The 21,075-nt window shown below is 37.6% G+C and overlaps 5 protein-coding genes across 17 annotated transcripts; 3 read left to right on the top strand and 2 right to left on the bottom strand.

Annotated features, from left to right (window-relative positions):
* The first annotated feature begins 1,048 nt into the window (after positions 1–1,048).
* On the top strand, positions 1,049–5,690 carry LOC123209355 (protein TOC75-3, chloroplastic-like). The gene is made up of 7 exons (XM_044627357.1): positions 1,049–2,317; positions 3,215–3,436; positions 3,545–3,652; positions 3,740–3,931; positions 4,033–4,281; positions 4,649–4,903; positions 5,098–5,690. Exons 1-7 carry the CDS (start codon positions 1,142–1,144, stop codon positions 5,335–5,337), a joined length of 2,442 nt encoding a protein of 813 aa, XP_044483292.1. The 5' UTR covers positions 1,049–1,141; the 3' UTR covers positions 5,338–5,690.
* Positions 5,691–5,983: 293 nt separating this feature from the next.
* On the bottom strand, positions 5,984–8,596 carry LOC123209360 (dnaJ homolog subfamily B member 8-like). Of its 2 annotated transcripts, XM_044627366.1 has the most exons (5): positions 8,115–8,596; positions 7,312–7,483; positions 6,701–6,733; positions 6,453–6,547; positions 5,984–6,319 (listed from the first exon to the last, which is right to left on the bottom strand). In XM_044627366.1, exons 1-5 carry the CDS (start codon positions 8,433–8,435, stop codon positions 6,083–6,085), a joined length of 858 nt encoding a protein of 285 aa, XP_044483301.1. In that variant the 5' UTR covers positions 8,436–8,596; the 3' UTR covers positions 5,984–6,082. The 2 variants fall into 2 exon arrangements, with proteins under 2 accessions (XP_044483301.1, XP_044483302.1); XM_044627367.1 differs by lacking the exon at positions 6,701–6,733.
* Positions 8,597–8,754: 158 nt separating this feature from the next.
* LOC123209356 (pentatricopeptide repeat-containing protein At2g03880, mitochondrial-like) lies at positions 8,755–11,223 on the top strand. The gene has a single exon (XM_044627358.1). The coding sequence runs from the start codon at positions 8,817–8,819 to the stop codon at positions 11,154–11,156; it is 2,340 nt and encodes a 779-aa protein (XP_044483293.1). The 5' UTR covers positions 8,755–8,816; the 3' UTR covers positions 11,157–11,223.
* Positions 10,717–21,071, bottom strand: LOC123209359 (transcription factor BOA-like). 12 transcript variants are annotated; one of them, XR_006501055.1, is made up of 4 exons: positions 19,859–21,071; positions 19,015–19,183; positions 16,176–16,416; positions 15,405–15,802 (listed from the first exon to the last, which is right to left on the bottom strand). XR_006501055.1 is itself a non-coding variant. In XM_044627364.1 (2 exons), exon 1 carries the CDS (start codon positions 20,927–20,929, stop codon positions 19,895–19,897), a length of 1,035 nt encoding a protein of 344 aa, XP_044483299.1. In that variant the 5' UTR covers positions 20,930–21,071; the 3' UTR covers positions 10,717–10,848; positions 19,859–19,894. The 12 variants fall into 12 exon arrangements, 5 of the variants coding, with proteins under 5 accessions (XP_044483299.1, XP_044483298.1, XP_044483300.1 ...); XR_006501058.1 differs by having other exon boundaries at positions 16,305–16,416; XR_006501053.1 differs by lacking the exons at positions 15,405–15,802; positions 19,015–19,183 and adding an exon at positions 15,021–15,357.
* Positions 11,559–14,610, top strand: LOC123209357 (pentatricopeptide repeat-containing protein At5g59600). The gene has a single exon (XM_044627359.1). The coding sequence runs from the start codon at positions 12,486–12,488 to the stop codon at positions 14,097–14,099; it is 1,614 nt and encodes a 537-aa protein (XP_044483294.1). The 5' UTR covers positions 11,559–12,485; the 3' UTR covers positions 14,100–14,610.
* Positions 21,072–21,075: the final 4 nt, after the last annotated feature.

Genomic DNA, 21,075 nt, shown 5'->3' with positions numbered 1-21,075 from the left:
TCTTCATCTTCCAAGCGAACACCCCATGAGGGTGTGGTGTTACCTCCCTCACTATGCTTCTTCTTGCCACTCAGACTATGGCGCAATTTCTTTGCCCTTTCCTTAACTTTGGTGAGAACTGATTTCTTCTGATGATGAATGTGATCTTCTTCTGGGTCATGCTCTCTTCGCAACGCAGGTGAGGCTTCAACATGTGGGGATGTTGGGGATTTGGGATTTTCTCCGTATTTTTTCAGTTCAGTTGGAGTTAAGGTTCTCCATATCTGGAATTTGGAGTGTCTTTCATTGTTGCAGACTGAGATCTCTGTCAAAAAGTTGTGTGTTTATATTTTCAAGTAAAGAAAGAAGGAAACTTGACAAAGATGAAAAATGGAGAAGCAGTACTTTCCGGGTCCTCTCATGGACAATGAATGGCGCCACATGTTAGGAGACAATTCTGATATGTTCGTAATTGTGGGGGTCTATTTTTATGCATGGCAGTAGATTTGGCAACTGTAAATCACAAATGATTTTCTCTTAAAGTACCAACCTGATTAACTAGGCCTGTGTCAAACATTTCAAATAAAGATTCCTTATACTATTTTTAATTTTCACTTTTTGGAAATAATCGACAATATAAATATATTTTTTTTTAATTTTAAAAATATTTATAATATTTTTTAAAATAATAATACGTTAAATAAGTATTTTTCAAAAACATTAGCCTATATTAGACTTAAATAAAAAAATATAGTTTACAGTTTAATTTAATTTAAAAATTATTTAAACTGTAACTTAAATTAAAATTATTTTTTAAAATTTATTAATTCAAATTAAATTAAATAAAAATATAATTTTTAAATAATTTAATTTAATTTTATAATTTAAATTGAATCATACATACCCTAATCAACAACACCTTGAAAATAATAAAAAGATTTTATTATTTGAAATAACTCTTGTATATTTTCTTATTTGATCGGGACAAATTATATCAACTATTTAATAATAATAAAATTAATTAATATAACTCTTAAAAAATAAATGGCATGGTTTATATCGCCCATTTTGGGATCCAAATCCAAAAGGGTTGCAATGCAAAGTCTCCTCTAAACCCTTCAATCCTCCTCTCTCTTCTTCATTTCTCCCTAAAACAAACACCATGTCCTCATTCGCCGCTCCTACCCACCTCCGCCCTACCTCCTCCTCCGCCCCCACTTTCTCTCGCTCTAAATTACCCACCACTTGCTCCTCATCTTCCCTTGCCCCACGCGCCTCTTCTATACAATGTAATCTCTCCTCTCGATACCCTAACAAGTCTTCCAACAAATCTTCCAATTACACTGATGTCCTTAAATCCCTCTCTAAACCCCTTGCTGTTGCGTCCGCCGCCACTGCCACTCTCTTCCTCCGTCTCACTCCTATTCTCGGTGGCGGTTACGGTGGAGGTAGTGGAAATGGCGGATTTGGTGGTGGTGGTGATGGCAGTGGAGGAGAAAACTTTGGGGGTAATGGTGATAATGGGTTTTGGAGAAGCCTTGTTTGTCAAGAGTCTGCTATTGCAGATGAAAATAACGAGTCACAAGAGTGGGACTCTCATGGTCTCCCAGCGAATATCATTGTTCAACTCAACAAGCTCAGTGGATTTAAAAAATATAAGCTTTCAGAGATTTTGTTCTTCGATCGGCGACGTGGCGTCACGGTGGGGACTGAAGATTCTTTCTTTGAAATGGTTTCTTTACGTCCTGGAGGAGTTTACACTAAAGCCCAGCTTATGAAAGAGCTCGAATCTTTAGCCACTTGTGGGATGTTCGAGAAGGTTGATATGGAGAGTAAAACGAAACCCGATGGTACGGTAGCATTGACAATATCATTTTTGGAGAGCACGTGGGAGTCAGCTGACAGAATTAGGTGCATAAACGTGGGTTTGATGGCCCAATCGAAACCTATTGAAATGGATCCTGATATGACTGATAAGGAGAAAATGGAGTATTATAAGAGTCAGGAGAAGGATTACAGGAGGAGGATTGATAAGGCGAGGCCCTGTTTGTTACCCCTTTCAGTGCATAGAGAGATTTTGCAGATGTTGAAGGACCATGGAACAGTGAGTGCGAGGTTGTTGCAGAAGATAAGGGACAGGGTACAAAAATGGTACCATGATGAAGGTTATGCTTGTGCACAAGTGGTGAATTTCGGCAACTTGAATACCAGGGAAGTGGTTTGTGAGGTTGTGGAAGGGGATATAACTCAGTTGGTGGTGCAGTTTCAGGATAAGCTTGGAAATGTAGTTGAAGGGAATACCCAATTGCCTGTTGTCAAGAGAGAGTTGCCCAAACAGGTGAGATTGTTAATTGGGTTCAATTAATTTATTGATTAGTTACTTGTTCTGTTTGGATATAATTGATGTATGATGATTGCTGTCGATGAAGATAAGAGTTTTCTTAGTGGAATAAAATAACCGGAAGTTGACTTTATTCCTCGAAATCTGTCATTGGATTCACAATGTGCTATATGCATGTGTTCAGAGTTGTTTGATGATACAAATGTTTGGTTTATAAGTGTTATGTATATACATTGAAGTATAAGTGTCTGTGCTCGACTTCTGAGTGGCTATGACTTGTGATGCTGCATGAGTTTACATTATCATATTAGAATCTCAAGTGTTAGTTTAATGGCGTTCAATGATTGTTGGTGGCTGTAAGTACTATATTCCCACCTTAGAAAAGGTGGGAAAGATAGCCCAGACTATTTGGTTATAGAGAATAAAATACATGTTTAAGTTGTTGAAGAATCTCTTGGTACTTACAGAATATGTGTCCAGTTTGTTTAGGTGGCATTTACATGCAATGAAAAGCATTTGTATATTGTGACATATTAGGGATGTGTAATTTAGATTATGACAAGTTGATGAGTGATAGTTGCTTATCCAAATGTCTGACTTAGGTGGATTTTTTTTAGTCCTATTGCTTTGATCTCTGGACAGATCTGAATTTAATTGACATCTGAGTGAATGGAATTAAGGCATTCAAATGTTTGACTAGAAAACAAAATTCCCTTTACATTGATTATTGATCCTTAATATCTGTCTTATTTTCAAATTATTGGGTACTATTTTTGTTAATCCATGTGCCTACTTCCTGTCTTTGAAAGGCTAACTTTCAATTTATATCTCAGTTCCTAATTTGTAAGTAGTAATCTAATGTTTATTTGGTTAATTATTGAATTGGGTTTACAGCTTCGACAAGGCCATGTTTTTAACATAGAAGCTGGGAAACAAGCTCTAAGAAATATAAACTCTCTGGCTTTGTTTTCCAATATTGAGGTGAACCCACGCCCTGATGAAAAGAATGAGGGAGGAATCATTGTTGAGATTAAGCTTAAAGAACTGGATCAAAAATCAGCTGAAGTTAGTGCTGAATGGAGTCTTGTTCCTGGACGAGGTGGACGCCCCACATTTGTATGTATTTCAAATCCAAAATCTGTGTGTAAATTTATAATAAGGGAACCATGAATTCTATGACAAAATTATGACATTGAATTGTCTTTATTACTGTACTCTGTTTAGGCTTCACTTCAGCCTGGTGGAACTGTTTCTTTTGAACACCGTAATCTGAAAGGGCTGAATAGATCCCTTCTTGGTTCAGTGACCACCAGCAACTTCTTAAATCCTCAGGTAACTTTTTTGAACCATCATTTTTGGTTCATTTTTATCAGCATGATTGTTTGTATCATTAAATGACCCTTGGAATCCCATGTTTAGGATGATCTTGCTTTTAAGCTGGAGTATGTACATCCATATTTGGATGGTGTGTATAACCCTCGTAACCGTACTTTCCGTGCAAGCTGCTTCAACAGTCGGAAACTAAGTCCAGTGTTCACTGGTGGACCGGGAGTGGATGAAGTCCCTCCTATTTGGGTTGATCGAGCTGGTGTCAAAGCTAACATTACAGAGGTAACATCCAGTGGTCACTTGCTGTTTAGCATTGTTATTTTTATTTTTATATTGTAGATTAGATTGGTTTCTGTTTGCATTCTGATTTGTGTGCTTGGCAGAATTTCACCCGTCAAAGCAAATTCACTTATGGTCTTGTCATGGAAGAGATAACAACACGTGATGAAAGCAGTCATATCTCTCCACATGGTCAGAGAGTGTTGCCAAGTGGTGGAATTAGTGCAGATGGACCTCCAACTACCCTTAGTGGTACTGGCATTGACCGAATGGCCTTTTTACAGGCTAATATTACCCGTGACAACACCAAGTTTGTGAATGGAGCTATTGTTGGTGAGAGGAATGTATTTCAGGTATGCGCATATTTCTCATAATGTAATCCACGAAATGGCACTACTTTGATGCTCTATACCAATTCAGTCACATTCTCATGTTCAATTGAACACTTGCCATTTTTTATTATTCTCAGAGAAGATTATTCTTTTTACCAAACATATGCAGATCCAATCATATTTGCTATCACTTTATTCTAGAAAGGGATTCATGAAAGGAAAAGAAGTTTTTTCTTCTTGAGAAAATGATGTCCGCATAGTTTTATCATATCATAGAAAAATAAATGAAAAAAAATACAATAATCATTGCTGCTATTTGTGTGTTTAGCCTCCATCTGTAATGAGATTATGTCAAAGCTAATAGGAGCATTCTTTTTACAAACCACAGGTGGACCAAGGCCTTGGTGTTGGCAGCAAGTTTCCATTCTTTAACCGCCACCAATTGACATTGACACGATTTATCCAATTAAAGCCAGTTGAAGAAGGTGCTAACAAACCACCACCACCTGTTCTAGTACTCCATGGCCACTATGGAGGTTGTGTGGGAGATCTTCCAAGTTACGATGCATTTACACTTGGGGGTCCTTACTCTGTGAGGGGTTATAATATGGGTGAGTTGGGTGCAGCCAGGAACATTCTTGAGGTGAGAATTACTGAAGGCAATCATTGCTTGTGGTGAAGCATTCCGTATGTTTGTTTATGCCATATTTTTCATGAGAGGCATTTGATGATACAAATTCGTACTTGACTATTTATAGATTGAGAAGATGATTGCATTTATAGTTTTCGAAAATTGACTTGTAGAATCTATAATTTCTTATAAAATGTCATCCGCAGCTTGGAGCTGAAATCCGGGTACCTGTGAGAAATACACATGTGTATGCATTTGCAGAGCATGGCAATGATCTAGGAAGTTCGAAGGATGTGAAGGGGAACCCCACCGAGGTCTACAGGCGCATGGGTCATGGTTCATCATATGGTGTTGGTGTCAAGCTGGGTCTAGTGCGAGCTGAGTATGCGGTTGACCATAACACTGGGTCTGGTGCTATATTCTTCCGGTTTGGGGAGAGATATTGAAAGCGATTAGATTTCATAGTTTGCTTAGTACAGTCAGGCCTTTAGGTTTTGAGCAAAATATTGAGAGCCTTGAATATCTGTTAAATGCTTAGACCTTGTTTGCATTATATAATCTGAGAGGCTTCCTTTCTTAAAAATAAATTTTCTTAATCTAATGCTTCATACTTGAATTTGGCCGAGTGAGGTAAGCAACATCAAGAAGACTTGGATATTGTATTATGTACTTTTTATGCAGTGTGCTGCTTATGCTGTTTTTCCCCTGTAAAACCTGTGAATTTGTTTGCTCTTGTAATTGACTTTTTAAGCCACCTCGAATATATGGTTTGTGCTTGGGTTTTTCTGTTTTTTCATAATCTTTGTATCTAAAATTTGCCCTCGAAGTGTTCCACTAATCCCAGGTAAAATTCAAGAGCTTCACTTCAAAGCAATAGGAAGTTGCTAGCTAAAGTTAGTGTTGCCAGATTAACATAAAACGCAAAATATTAAAGTGAATTTGAAGGTCAAGTATATGCCTTGAATCTCAAAGAATCAGTTCTTATGCAACAAATGAATAATGCCGAAGAGTGCGTATGTATTATAACTGCTAATTAGATCAAAATTTGTGAGAGAATATGATCACGCTTTTCCATCCACACAAGAAGTCACCTTTAGAGAAGTTTGAACGAAGCATTTTAATATATGGTTTCGATGGCAAAAATACAGCATTAAAGAATCAATTTGATTGTACATATGTTGCAGATTTTTGCTATAGACCCAATTCCTTTTTCAATTTTGCTAGAGTAGCTTCTAGGTCATCAATGTTCTCCTCAATGCTGTTTCCCTTTTCAGCTTCACTTTGCATGCCATTATCTGTTCTCCCTGTTGATGAATTGTTAAAAGGATTGCCTTTTCCAAGCCCTTCCCAGGTGTTATTTGCTTCAGATTCTGCGTCAGTTATGTTGAGCTCTTTTTCTAGGAACTCCACAAATTCTTCTCCAATTTCCTGTCAAGAGTGAAAATGACTTCACATGGTAAGATAAGCTGCTTTGATGCTTGGAAAATTTCAATGAAAATCAATATATTTGAACAAACTTTCAGCAAGACACTGAATTATAGGCAAAGAAAACAATTTATACAGCCAATTCCTCCCATAGACTCTTTGGCTTCCCTTGTGAAGCAAGACTTGATTCCCAATACCGGAATTCCTCTTGAAGGTCTTTAAAGAAGTCCTCTGTAACACAAATTTAGACTTGAAATTAGTATAAAGTCAAAAGTTCTAGTTGCAATGGTAATGGGGAAAGAAAGTAGATACCCCACAAAACTGATACATTATGCGAGGCAACTTTATGGTCTTTTCTATTATTTTAAAGAGAGTACATTCTACCTACTGTTACTTGGACATCTCTCAAAAAATTACCTGCAGCATAAAATGGTTTTAAGTATAAGAAAAAACATAAACAGACATCTCCCATAAAGAAAGCAGAATCAGGTCAAAAACTTTTCCAGCAGCAGTTTCAAAGGTCAGGAAAGACAACTGATAAATAAACAAGCAAACAAGGAAAGGCAATAAGGTAATGCAAAGTAAAAATACCGTGGATCATAGGTTTATCAGAAAAACCAAAATGTATGCAGATGACAGAAAATGAAGTAGGATTCTTAATGACTTAATCAAATTATATTGCTTTCATGCTCTGTTGGGATATCTAGTATATAATAGATCAGTAGAAGAGAAAGCATTTATTATCCAGAAGTACTGCATTCAGCATTCTGTCAAAATACTTAAAGGGCTGGAGCAATTTGATTGATCTACTTGCACAATAATCCTCTGACCTAATAGCCTCATGTCATATGTCAGCCACAGAATCCTGTTGGCATTATGTCATTATTGTCTACAAGCAGATACTTTGTGAGTAAGCTTACACTCAATCAAGGAGGTACGGACTGCAAACATGTTAAAACAACCAGAAAGGCATTTCATAGGCATAAAGTTTTTACCAAATCCATAGAATTCTTCTTCATCTTGAACATTTGTGCTTTGGCTTCTTTGACCAGAAGAGTAGGAAAAGTCGGATGTGCGGTTTCCAGAATCATATTTTCTCCTAGATTCAGAATTCAGCAAAGTACTGTATGCATGCTTGATCCTCATAAATTTCTCTTCTGCATTTGCCTGTATGCAACCCGATAAATAAGAATTAATAATTGAAACAAAGGTTATTTATACAAGAATAACACCATAGATTAAAAAGGCAGAAACAAAAACAAAGTGAAGAATTTAAGTTCCTAAACCACCCAAATCAGATTTGCATGTTTAAAGCATTTAAATCGTACAGTCTAAAATCAGTTTTCATATCTGAATACCAGACTATTAGATTAATTTCTTTTGCCTAAGGATTTTATGATTATTAAGAACTAGAATGGGCAATCTATTAAGTTGGTAACAAACTGAATGAATCTTGTGGATCCAAAAAAGAAGACAATTCTAATGAGTCTAATGACACAGTCTTCACTCAAATTCAATTTCTTAAAAATTCAGTATAATAAAACAGAAAAGACGCCATTTTTCACCAAATTACAGTAAACTAGAACCATCCACTAATTGTTTCTCTAATTTGAGCTAAACCCACCTAAAATTTAAGAAAAAATGAAGCAAACAAACACCAAAATTACATAAAACTGATCCTTAACCATTAAACCAACTTCAAATTCAGCAGAGGAACGCATAAACACATCAAAGTTTACCAGATACAACGATTTAGATATGCATTGATAAAATCAAGAGATTTTCATGAACTAAATACCTCTTTATTGACATCAGGGTGATACTTCAACGCAAGTTTCCGATAAGCCCTTTTGATTTCATCAGCAGTTGCAGAAGGAGACACACCTAAAACCTCATAAGGAGACTCTCTCCAGCTAGCTCTCAAAAGGGTTAAATTGTTTCTTCTTTTCGTCTTTATATTCCTATAGAATGGTGTAAGAGACTGCGGAGCATACACAAGAAGGCTCAAATTACCTCTGTTGGGTATTGCTCGGTTTGTATGATTTTGGAAGTAAAAAAGAGAAGATTTTGGAGAGAGACGGGGAAGATAGACAAGATAATGTGGCGTTAGTACATGCATGTTCAATCAAGCAAGTAAGCTTATGTTGTGATATGTTGCTTGTGCCGGAGGAGTTGTGGAATCATTGAGCTTTTGTTGGGAGTGATCGAGCTGTTATGCTGTTTAAAGATACGAAGCTGCTTAGTAGTTTTCGCTCCTGTTTTGTCCATGAATTGCTGATGCTAGTTAAAATTTGGATGAGATTGGACGAAGATGATGTGGTGTGAGATGCATAGTGGAACTCTATCATCGGACGGTGAGAAATCATTACACTGTGTATGGTCTTTCACTCTAGAAAAATTACTCAATAGCCTTCTTTGAGGACCATTCTGTAAATATAGCCCAAGAGAAACAAAGTACTTCACTTAGGTTACAGAGCTACAGTTTGGGCTTTGGCGATCCATGGCTTCTACACCTAAGCTTTTTCTGAGCGGCAGTTTCTCTTATCCTTATCCGGTAAAAGACCAAGTTAAGGTGAAAAAATGTAACTATCTGACGACTTGTATGGTTAATCAGCAAGTTACAATAAAGACTGCATATAAGCTGTCTGATAGAAGTCCTGAAAGAAGTGGTGTTTCAACGACTGACCTCAGCTTCAATCGATATATGAACGATGAAGAAAAAGGTGTAATTAAAAATGGTTATTTTTCAACAATAGGTACTTTCAATGACGTTTTCAGTGATGGTGAACGCATTAATGATGCGCAAGTTTCAACTTATTCTTCACGAAGTTTGTTAGATGGGCGTTTTGTGATTAGTATTTTGAGCTTTTGTAGCCGTGAAGGGTGTCTTGAACTTGGAAAAAGATACCATGCTTTGATTATTAAGAATGGAATTGGTGATGATCAGTTTGTGGGTACTAGCCTTGTTGATATGTATGCTAAATGTAGAGATATGGATAGTGCGGTTAGGTTGATTAATCATATGCCTTTTCTTGATGTTTCTTCTTGCAATTGCTTGATATCTGGGTATGCAAACAGTGGATTGTTTGATGAAGCTTTTAGTTTCTTCATGAAGCTTGATACATTAGGGGTTAGGCCAAACCATTATACATACTCCTCCATGTTAGCACTTTGTGGCAGTGTGTTAGCCATTGAGGAAGGAAAACAAGTTCATGCTCAAATTGTGAAGACGCAACATTCATCTAAAACATCAGTATATAATGGACTTTTGACACTGTACACTAAGTGTGGGATGATGAAGGATGCTGAATCTTTGTTTGAGAGTCTTGTGCATAGGGATGTGATTTCATGGACTGCAATGATTAATGGATGGAGACAGCATGGGGGTTTTAGGAAGGCTTTAAGACTGGTTTGCTTGATGAGAGAGGGTGGTGTTGATCCAAATGAGTACACTTACACAGTCGCTCTTGCATCTTGTGCAAGTATGAAGAATCTTGATTGTGGCTGCATGTTTCATGCTCAAGTTCTTAAACTGGGGATGGCTTTGGGTGATTTTGTAGGAACTAGCATCGTAAACATGTACTCAAGACTTGGAAAAATATGTGACGCAATTAAACAGCTCAAAGAGATGGGAAAAATGGCATCAAACATATCATGGAATGCACAAATAGCAGGGCTAGTTCACAATGGGAAGGCTACAGAGGCTGTAGAAGCTTTTAATGAAATGGTTAAGAATGATGCAGCATGTGATGAGTTTACCTATTCCATTATTTTGAAAGCTTGTTCTTTGTTGCCATCACTTGCAACTTGTGAGCAGGTACATTCTCTGTTGGTGAAAACCAAGTTTGAATCAAACATTCATGTAGGAAGCTCATTGATAGAAGCTTATAACAACTCTGGAAGTATGGAAGATGCAGAGAAAGTTTTCAGTCGGATGTCAAAGGCAGATGTGGTGGCATTGAATTCAATGATCAAAGCTTATTCACAAAATGGCTATCCAAGAAAGGCTATAATCTTGTTTCAGAAGATGGTTGAGGAAGGAATTAAGCCAACCAATATCAGTTTCCTAGCAGTTCTTTCTGCTTGTAGCCACTCTGGCTTGGTTCAAGAAGGTCACAAGTTATTTGAATCCATGAAGAAAGACTATGGTATCCAACCAGAAGAGACACACTATAGTTGCATGGTTGACTTGATGGGAAGAGCCGGACAACTAGAAAATGCACTTGATTTCATAAACAATTTACCCATCAAACCTACCGCTCCAATATGGAGACCTTTACTCGCAGCTTGCCGGTGGCATAGTAACCTTCGGATGGCTGAATTTGTAGCCAAGAAAATATTACATTTAGACCCAAAAGATGGAACAGTTTATGTTATCCTCTCAAACATGTATACTGAAGCCGGAAAGCATCTTGATGCAGAAAATCAAAGAAAGCTAATGACACTGGAGGAGGCTGCAAAGGAACCAGGATGTAGCTGGATAGAAGTAGACAACAAGATTTACAGATTCTTTTCACGTGATAAATCACACCCTGCAATGCCAAAAGTATATGAGAAACTGAAGCAAGTAAAGCAACAGATGGAAAACATTGAGCAAACACCCTATGGAAAGGAGGATATCATTTTACATCACAGCGAAAAACTTGCAGTTTGTTTTGGCCTCATCAGCTTGCCAGCAAAAAAACAAATTCGAGTGTTCAAGAACCTTAGAGTTTGCAGAGATTGCCATTCTTTTATGAAGTACATATCAAAAATTGCTGAGAAAGAGATAGTATTAAGAGATAATTATCGCTTCCATCACTTTAAGCAGGGTTCCTGCTCATGTGGAGATTATTGGTAGTAACATAAGTTTTCTTGTTTGCATTCCTCCGCCAACAAATCTATAGCATGCTCTTATTTCAGTTTTCTCAAATCCTTTGCCATGATCAAAACATGCAGCATGATCTTTAACTTTAGAGGGTTTACAGTATAATTTAGTGAACAATTTTAAAATATGGATTTTTAAGGTCGGAATGACTATTTCTTATTCAAATTTTGGTTGAACAAAAGATTTTCAACTTTTTTGATTTGAAAATTGTATTTTCTTATCTATCAGTTAAACTAATAAAAAGTAATTTAACTATAAAACCAAATATATTATTCTATGGATTTTATACACCTAGATCTAGATGGCTCGAAGTAATTGAATTAACAGATGCCAAAATGAAGAAGGTAAAAAGATCCGAAAACCCAAAATAAGAGAAACGATAGAGTCGAAAACAAATAAGCCAAGACCCAAAACTAGGACATGCCCCAACCTAAGGGATTGAAAAAAAAAAAAAATCACCACTCTCTTACTTTCTGTCCCACCAAGCAAAGACAAGACTGAAAACAAGAAAGTACACTGCACTGCACGCATTGGCAAAGACAAAAGAACAAACCAACCCAAAACACATAACAGCCATATACAAAAGCAGTCAAAAGATTCCCTTTGCCACTCATGGGTATAAGAATCTTTCTTTTCCACGGGTTTAACCGATTAAATTTGTAATACGGTGTGGTATTCACACAAATTTCGTCAAAGTCATGTAATACTCTCCTTGTATGTGTTATTTGTTTTCAACATGTGAATCTTAGGAATTTCACTCTCCACTAGTATTGAGTAGTGAGTAGTGAAATCAAAATGGCAAAGAAACGAAGGCGATGATTAACTTGTAAGCGTGAGGCAGGTTATGTAGTATCTGGACTGGATGGCGATGCTGTGTTGCCTGACACATACAATCTGCAAGCACCATAATCAATCTATTCTCTATGCCATTGTGTTGCCACCATGTCTACCGTTGATTCAATCCTCATAGCTGAGCTTTGAATATTCATGTAGTAAAACATCGAATTTCCAGAATTCATGGAACTGGGTACAAAATATTGTACTTACACATACCAGCTATATATAATATCGATGGTTTGCCCAAAGGTATCAGAATAATCAATTACTCCTTTCCCAGTATCTTGTGTTGTTTGATGGCCTAACTCAATCCTATCAAATCCAGACGAATTTTTGTTTGTTTATTCTTGTGTCACAAAACCAAAGGAGGAGCCCATTTCTCCTTCTTTTATCTTTTATATTTCTGAAACAAAAATCTGTTCGCTTCTTATTATTTCAATCCTCTCATTCTCGTTCATAAAAATAATGATTTCTTTTATTGCTACCTCATTTTTCATTGTCAGCCGATCATTCCACACATCACAATTGCCCTACACTAAACTCATTCAAGTCTGCACTCGTGATCGATCATTGCACCCTGGAAAACTACTCCACGCACGCCTTATCATCACTGGCTTAGCTCCTTTGACCCACTTTGCCTCCAAGCTCATATCCTTTTACACTGAATGTCAAGAATTATTGTATGCTCGAAAACTGTTCGATAAAATTCCCAAAACAAATATCCACCGTTGGATTGCCCTCATTGGAGCCTACGCTCGCCGTGGCTATCATCAGGAAACACTGGATGTGTTTCATGAAATGCAAGGTCAGGGTCTGAAACTCAACAAATTTGTTATTCCTAGCGTATTAAAAGCATGCGGGAATGCGTTAGATAGAGGAACTGGATTGATGATACATTGTATGGTTCTAAAAAGTTCGTTTGAAACTGATGCTTTTGTTACTAGTGCATTGATTGATATGTATTCCAAATGTGGAAATGTTGAAGCAGCCAAAGATGTTTTTAATGGGATGACTGAGAAAGATTTAGTGGCGATGAATGCCTTGGTTTCGGGGTATGTTCAACATGGACTTGCTATTGAGGCATTGTGTTTGGTGGAGGAAATGCAAATATTAGGAGTGACGCCTAATGTGGTTACTCGGAATTCTTTAATAGCTGGTTTTTCACAGAAGGGTGATCGAGTGATGGTTTCTAAGCTTTTTGCATTGATGCACAATGATGGTGTTGAGCCTGACGTGGTGTCTTGGACTTCAGTTATATCTGGGTTGGTTCAGAATTTTTGCAATGATCAGGCGTTTGATATGTTTAAGCAGATGCTGGAAATGGGATTTTACCCGAGTTCAACTACAATTAGTAGTATATTGCCTGCTTGTGCAAGTGTGGCGAATGTCAAGCATGGAAAGGAGATTCATGGGTATGCAGTGGTTACTGGGGTGGAAGATGATATATACGTGAGGAGTGCTCTCGTTGACATGTATGCCAAGTGTGGTTTTATATCTCAGGCAAGGACGTTGTTTTCTAAAATGTCAGAAAGGAACACGGTTACTTGGAATTCAATGATTTTCGGATATGCAAATCATGGGTACTGCAATGAAGCAATTGAGCTATTTCATAAGATGCAGGGGGAGCAGAAACTTGATCAACTGACTTTCACAGCAGTTCTTACTGCTTGTAGTCATGCTGGATTGGTTGAACTTGGACAAAGTCTATTCCAGATGATGCAAGAAACCTACAAAATAATTCCTAGATTAGAACATTATGCATGCATGGTGGATCTCCTTGGTCGAGCAGGAAGACTTTCTGAGGCATATGATTTTATAAAGACAATGCCAACTGAGCCTGATCTATATGTATGGGGAGCACTATTAGGAGCTTGTAAGAATCATGGGAATATAGAGTTTGCTGAAGTAGCAGCTAAGCATTTGGCAGAGCTAGAGCCTGGAAGTTTAGCAAATAAGTTGTTGTTATCAGATTTATATGCCAATGCTGGAAATTGGAGTAATGTTACAAGGCTCAAAAAGATGATGAAGAAAATAAAATTGAAAAAATTTCAGGGATGTAGTTGGATAGAGGCCTACTAATATGCAGTTGATTCATGGGTGATCATGCTGCCTCTTCATGACTTGTGCTTCCTCATGTCCTTTTTATATTAGTTGGGACGGCTGTAGTACATGGATGATGGATGAAAACAAAGCATGTTGTCTAGAGATAAAATCATAGAACAGAAGGTATAAAATTATTTCCTCTTGGGGTCGGAAATTGTTAATGGGAAAATGTAAACAGTCAGTACTATTCAGATCCACAAGTTCTTAAAGATGGTCAAAGAAGAAGATTTGTGGAACAGAGAAACATGCATATACAATTGAAAGTTATGTCACTATGGCATTGGGAAATTCAAAGGAAGGTGTGTTATGTTCTTCCTTCAAAGACTTTTCCTTCCCTGGCCAAACCATTCCAAGGCTGAGAAGATAGATGTGATTCACAAATCACCATGGCCACAAGGAGACCAGGTTTCTACTGAGGCTGTAGAATGTTATTTATGGAATCTTTGAATCTTGTTAATAATGTTAAATGCGGAGCTTTGGTTGATTGGGATTGTTCTGTGTTCTTGCTCTTTCCCTTCCTCTAAACCAAATGCCAACAAACCGTGCCCGATTTTGCAGAATGGTTTTTAAATGGTATCTTCTTGCGGAAAGCTTGTGTTTTCATCCTCGGCCAAAAACAATCTTCTGGTCATCACTTCCAACTCTTCTCATTTATTACTAACTTCTCAGAAAAAGCAAAAGCAACTTTTTAAAGCATCTGCAGCCAATTAAAAGTCTGAAACCTCAATATTTTTCAAAAATAAACATGACACCAAATCTTTATTTCATCCCAACTTTCTCATTTGGGCAAACGAATTTTCCATAAATCTTAGACCTCCAAATTGACTGCTGTCATTCTTTAAATCAATTGCAAACTGAAGGGGATACAGGGTACATCTTCAAGCACAACAATAGGGGAAAAAACAAACAAAACTGGATTTTATTTAACTACTTAAATACAAGTTCAGAATGCAAGCATAAATTGAATCCACCTTTTAGTCAACATAATTAGGTAACACTATCAGCTAAAGATGATATACAACACTTTTTTTGCAAGTTCATTCATACTTTACATGTTGCTTTCCAGTCAAATCAACCGGGCAAAGGCAATACCAGCCATGTCTGAAGTTACGAATCTACTCTGTTAGTTATAGGCTATACGATAATCCACAAGAAACCTCTGCCACCCTGAACAAGTTCATTAGGTCCCGCAAACACTTTGAATATGCACCCATTTTAAGTCTGCATAGCACAACTAGAGAGGCAGACATTATCATCAAAGTGGCAATTGGGCAAGCAAGATCCACTACCAAAAGAATTATTGCATCACCAAAAGCACAAATGTTTCAGAAATTACATGAGTTATATTTTAGTATTCATTGCGCTATAAAGTTCACAATCAAACAATCCCACTTTGGAGTTTCATGAATTTCCAAGTGGAGTTTTGGATGAAAATTTCTTACACAGGATTTTCTAAACTAATTCCATATTTGCAGAATAAATATCAAACTTTGTTAATTTGTAGATTTCATAAGCTCTTTCAAATGCTCCATATGGACCTCAGAGACCTGGCCACCATTGCAGAATTGCAATAATCACTTTGAATCAGTAATTGCTTCAAAACTGACAGAGCTTAAAAGGAAAATGGCCCAGAAGCAGCTCCAACAATATTTGCTAAGGTACATAAAACCCTGGCAGCTCTGCACATATGGGCACAAATATATGTATGAACACAATAAGCTTTCTAATCCTAACATCAATAACCTTGAAAGCTTCAAATCAAAGAAAAATTTAAGGGGCCAAAGGATTAATGCAAGAAAAATTTAACACTGGCTAGCTATCAAGTGCACCAATAATGACAATGGAAGAAAATTTTGAACAAGGCACTCTATACTCTGCAAGGTAAGACTACCAGTCCACCCACCTGCAAAGTAGACTGTCGATCTACCTTACAAGTTGTGCATAGATTTTTTTTCTATATTACCTAAGGTTTGTTGTCAGAAAAGAAGGTTTTACAATTTCAAAATACACCAGTCATAACATTTACCAATAGAGAACAAGTTAGGAATGTACATTATAGCTTGTTGTCATACTGGTGGACCTTAAATAGCAAGGCAGAACCCTAGCGCACCGTCTGGTAAATTCAAGAAGACATGTACTGAAACTGCAGAAAGTTTATAGCTTTGCCTGATCCATACATACCATGTTCAGAATATGTCCTTTATTGTCTCTAGGCTATATAAGAATTTGGAATCCAGTACCCAGCCACTTCCAACAAAATTTAACCTCAAACCAAGTAGCCCAAGAATTTAATCTGAAAAAAAAATTACAGAAAAAATGCAAATAGAAGTTCTTATCAGCCATCAAATCTGAAAAACAAGTCTACTCATAACTGACAGCAAGCATGGAAACCTTGGAATTTTTTTCAAGGTCTTGCTAAAAGAATGAAATGGTCAAACCTATCATTTCAGTATTAGTAAATTAAAGAAGAACACTGAAGCAAAATCCCTTTAAAAGAAGTTTAAGTGCCAATCTATACACATTTATATGGCATTCATAAGGAAAAACCAAAGCATAATATAACAATAAGTAGAATGTAATATGTGGAGAAACAATAGGCTGTGTAGTAAGCTGTAAAAGGGAAGTTTAGGCTGGGCTAGACCTATCCAAGTTCGGCTACCACTGAATTAGGAGGCCGGTGGTCAGTTTTCATTTTTTTTTCCTTCATGTATATAAAATACTTTGTAAAGATTGAATGGATAGTAAAAAATTGGGAAGAAAATTCCCTCCTTTCGCAAAATCGACATGGTATTAGAGCTTTAGGGATTGTTTCTTCCCTTTCCAGGTAACCTTCATAACCACTAGTGTTGAATAGTTTCTCTTTATTCCGGCCTTCATCGTTGGAGTTGTTAATCTTGCTTCATCTACCACAACTTTTTTGTTGCATTCGCCGCCATCATATGGGTGTAGTTACAATACTGATTTTTATCTCATACACCTAGGCTTTATCTCTAGCGTTAGCATAGGACTAATGAACAATATTCCATATAACTTTTGATACATTCAGGTGAGTTTCTTATTTCCATTAGATTGAACGTCGTAGATGGAACTTTTGCCAACTCTTGGATCGTAAAGTCAAGTGCAATTGATCAGATGACCCACCTATCACAAAACTTCAAGGCATATGCACCTTGCCTTGTAACAAGAAAATTACATAGCTGATGGTTCATTGACCACTGTTGTTGGTATAAGAGATGTCCAAATTAACCTCCACTCACACTCAAAGATGCATTCCATGCCCCAAAGTTGTCTACCAATCTTGTGTCTATGCAAAAACTTACTTGGGACTTATGTTGAAATGTGAATTTTTACCCCTCTCATTGGGTATTTTAGGACCAGGATTTGGGGATGACGATTGAACGTGCTAAGGAACAAGATGGGTTGTACTATCTTGAGACACCTAATAGCACACCACTTTTATCCTTTTTGTTTGAGCATCTTCAATCCAATCAAAGAAAAACTATGGCTTCACTATCATAGGCCTGATCATCGATCTTTTCACGCTTTAAAAACATTGTTTGCCTCCTTGTTTGGAGAACTAAATGTTGAAAGTTTTCAATGTGATATGTGTGAATTTACAAAACATAAACTTGTACCTTTTTCAATTAGAAATAAAAGATATCAATTCCTTCAAATGTTACTAATATTTTGAGAGCGAGGTAGTTTGTGTCATTACTAAACATAAATTTAAAGTTGATAGACCTCCCATTAACAAGGTATATCAAAGGAGGGACAAGAGGGAAATTCACCACAAACTGAAGGAAAGATAATGCAAGCCTGTGTGCATCCCCTGGCCATATCTGCATTATCTTTCCTTTGGTTTGTGGTGAATTTTCCTTGTTGCCCGACCTTTGACATACCTTGTTAATGGGAGGTCTATCAAATGTCAATACAGTTTTCCCAAATTTCCATTCTATGACACAAACCCAATTTGGAGTTAAAATAAAAAAATTTCAATATGATAATGTTGTAGACTATTTCAATCAAGTTGTGGTCTTATACTTTCAAAAGAAAGGGATAATTCACAAGTCATCCTGTGTACACACCCCCAAAAAAAAATGAGGTTGCTGAAAGGAAAAATAGTCACTATTGGATACAACCCAAACTTTTCTATTTCAAAACAATATGTCTAAATCCTATTGGGGAAATTGTTCTCACGGCCACACATCTCATAAATTGGTTACCATCAAGAGTCTTAGGCTTCAAGAGACACATGGACATGCTCTCCAAATTTTATCCTAACCTTAGTACTACAAATCGCCTTACTCCTAGGATATACAATTGCATATCCTTTGTGTTCATGATCACAATAGAGGAAAACTGGATCCAAGAGCAACTAAGTGTGTCTTTGTGGAAAATTCTTCAATGCAAAAGGAATATAAGTGCTATCATCCTTCATATAAGAAAGTTTATGTCTCAACCGATGTTACTTTTAATGATGACAAATCTTACTTCAACGCTTTTTTTCTCTTAAGGGGAGAGTTTAGTCATAGAAACAAGGATCTTTGTCTTACAAGCATTCCTCCGCTCCCCACATATACAGTGTCATCCATATTTGTGTCACCTAAGTCACAATATTTACAAAACAGTGAGCCCATACTACTTGTCTCTCTTGAGGATAGAATGGTTGGTCAGGTGTACTCAAAAAGGAAAGTTTTAGTTCCTAAACCCATGCAAGCCCAAGAATATGATCCAAGTCCTAAAAATGAGGTAACAATTTCTAACTCTCCTTCAAAAAATGAATCAGAACTTAGTCTACCTATTGTCATTAAGAAATGAAGCAATGAATAAACAAAAGGACCATTGTATCCATTGTCTCATGTTGTGTAGTAGGACACTCGGATGCACTCACCTTTACAAAATGTGGTGGCAAGGTCCATTACTGAAGTAGAGTTCCAAACAGTGGTTCAAGGAGTCAGTGAACTTATGCGATTGAAGAAGATTAAATGGGATGTAACAACGAGGTTTCAATGTGACAACAAATCTCCAATCAGCATTGCATATATCCCAGCTCAACATAACTGAACAAAGCACATAGAAGTTAACAAATACTTTAAAAAGGCAAAGTTAGAAAGTAGACTAATCTCCACAGCTGGTCTGTCTACTGGACGTCAACTAATAGATATACTTACCAAGGGACTAAGTAGCATGGTATTTCAAGCAATTAAATCCAAACTTTGAATAGTAAATATTTATTCACCAGCTGGTGAGGTAGTGTGGGGATATATTAAGTTGTGTAGTTACTGTAGTAGGCTGTAAACAGAAAGTTTAGGCTAGGCCAAGATCTATCCTAGCTTCAGTTACCATTGATTTAGGCAGCTGCTGGTCGGTTTTTTTTTTTTTTTAAATTGAAAAATTGGGAAGAAAACTCCCTCCTTTCCCATGTTCAACACTGTCTACCAGCAATATAACTCAGAACACCAATAGCATTACAGAGCATTATAATTCGGCTTGTTGAAACATAATAAAATAAAAAATGACGCTCTCAAGTTAAAATGAATACTGAACTTCAGTAACGCCAGCATGCATACAGGTCAGTTTCTCCAGCAAATAACAGTAAATCTGAAGTCTTCAAGATTAAAAAAAACTACTTCAATAGGCCCTCATTATTGTCTGCATACCTAGGAATTTTATTATTTAAGCCTTTATATAGCGTAACATAACAACATAAGTTTTATAAGAACTAAAAGACTGACCTCTATTCAAGGCACCAACAAAAATTTCATGTTCTTTCATTTATCACTAGAAGGCGCCAAACGATGGGGATCCGACATTACCGCCCCCTGCTTATTCACAGACCAATCCCTCTGCTGTATCATATTACGCATCCCGATATTCATATTCATATTCATGCTCATATTATACATGCTCTGGTCGAACCCATGCCCCTGTTGGTGAAACCCCTGGTTCATCATCCCGTAAAAAGGCATCGACATCAAAGCCGGTGGCACACCATAAGACCCTGGCATCGGAACCGCCACGTGTCCATTACCATTATTATTACTATTATTGTTATTATTATGATTATTTTCACCGCTCTCGTAATGTAAACACTGCGGTATAACCGGCGTCGAGGCGAACAATTGATGGTCCGCCGATGACGGGTCGTCATTCGACGAACCTTGCATCCGTTTCAAATATAACCGATACTTCTGCAAATGACTCGCCACGTTCTCGCGTGTCAGGCCTTCAACGTTCATCAACTGCATGATTGTCTTCGGTACCGCGTTATTGATCCCAAGGTGGCCCACCACGTCCACGAAACGCTTGTGAAGCTGCGGTGTCCAAACTAAACGCGGCCGTTTCAGCGTCCGCACGGACGGATCCTCGTTGTTATTCGAATTATCCGTCCTCAAAGCCGAGTCGGCCTCCTCCATAGAGTCCAGTTTACGCGATTTTCGAGAGTCGGATCCCGACTCGTTTTGGTCGGTCTCGTCGGGTTCCAGAAACGTCGGGTCCCGCGTTTCGGTGCAGGACTTGATGTTGTTGCTCGTGGAGGAGAGAGCGTGGGATTGGCTGCCACGTAGCGACGACAGTGTGTTCTGAGACGCTCGATTCACGTCAACGAGGGAACGGTGTTGCATCGGAGAGATACTGAAGGCCGTCATGAGTTCGAGCGGAATTAACGACTGAGATAACGGAGTTAGATCGTTGGCGTTAGGTAAGCCAAGCTCCCACTCGAGTATTCTCTCTTCGTCGGCGTTATAATCGTCATGGTTGTTGTTGGCGTTGGGATCGTGAGCAGTCATCGCAACCTCTTCCCCCATTGTTTTAGAAGTCGGTTCTGAGAAAAAATTTGCGGGTGGTTAAAAAATTTGAGGAAAGAAGAGAAAAAGTGCAATATCTGATTCCAGATGGGCCTTGGACAGGGGGGTGCCAACGTGGACGACACAGCCAGATATTTTTGATCCTC

Source organism: Mangifera indica, chromosome 2, assembly GCF_011075055.1.
Source record: "Mangifera indica cultivar Alphonso chromosome 2, CATAS_Mindica_2.1, whole genome shotgun sequence".
Taxonomy (NCBI): domain Eukaryota; kingdom Viridiplantae; phylum Streptophyta; class Magnoliopsida; order Sapindales; family Anacardiaceae; genus Mangifera; species Mangifera indica.
The sequence above is the reverse complement of the archived record's forward strand: the minus strand, read 5'-3'. Positions and strand labels throughout refer to the sequence as shown.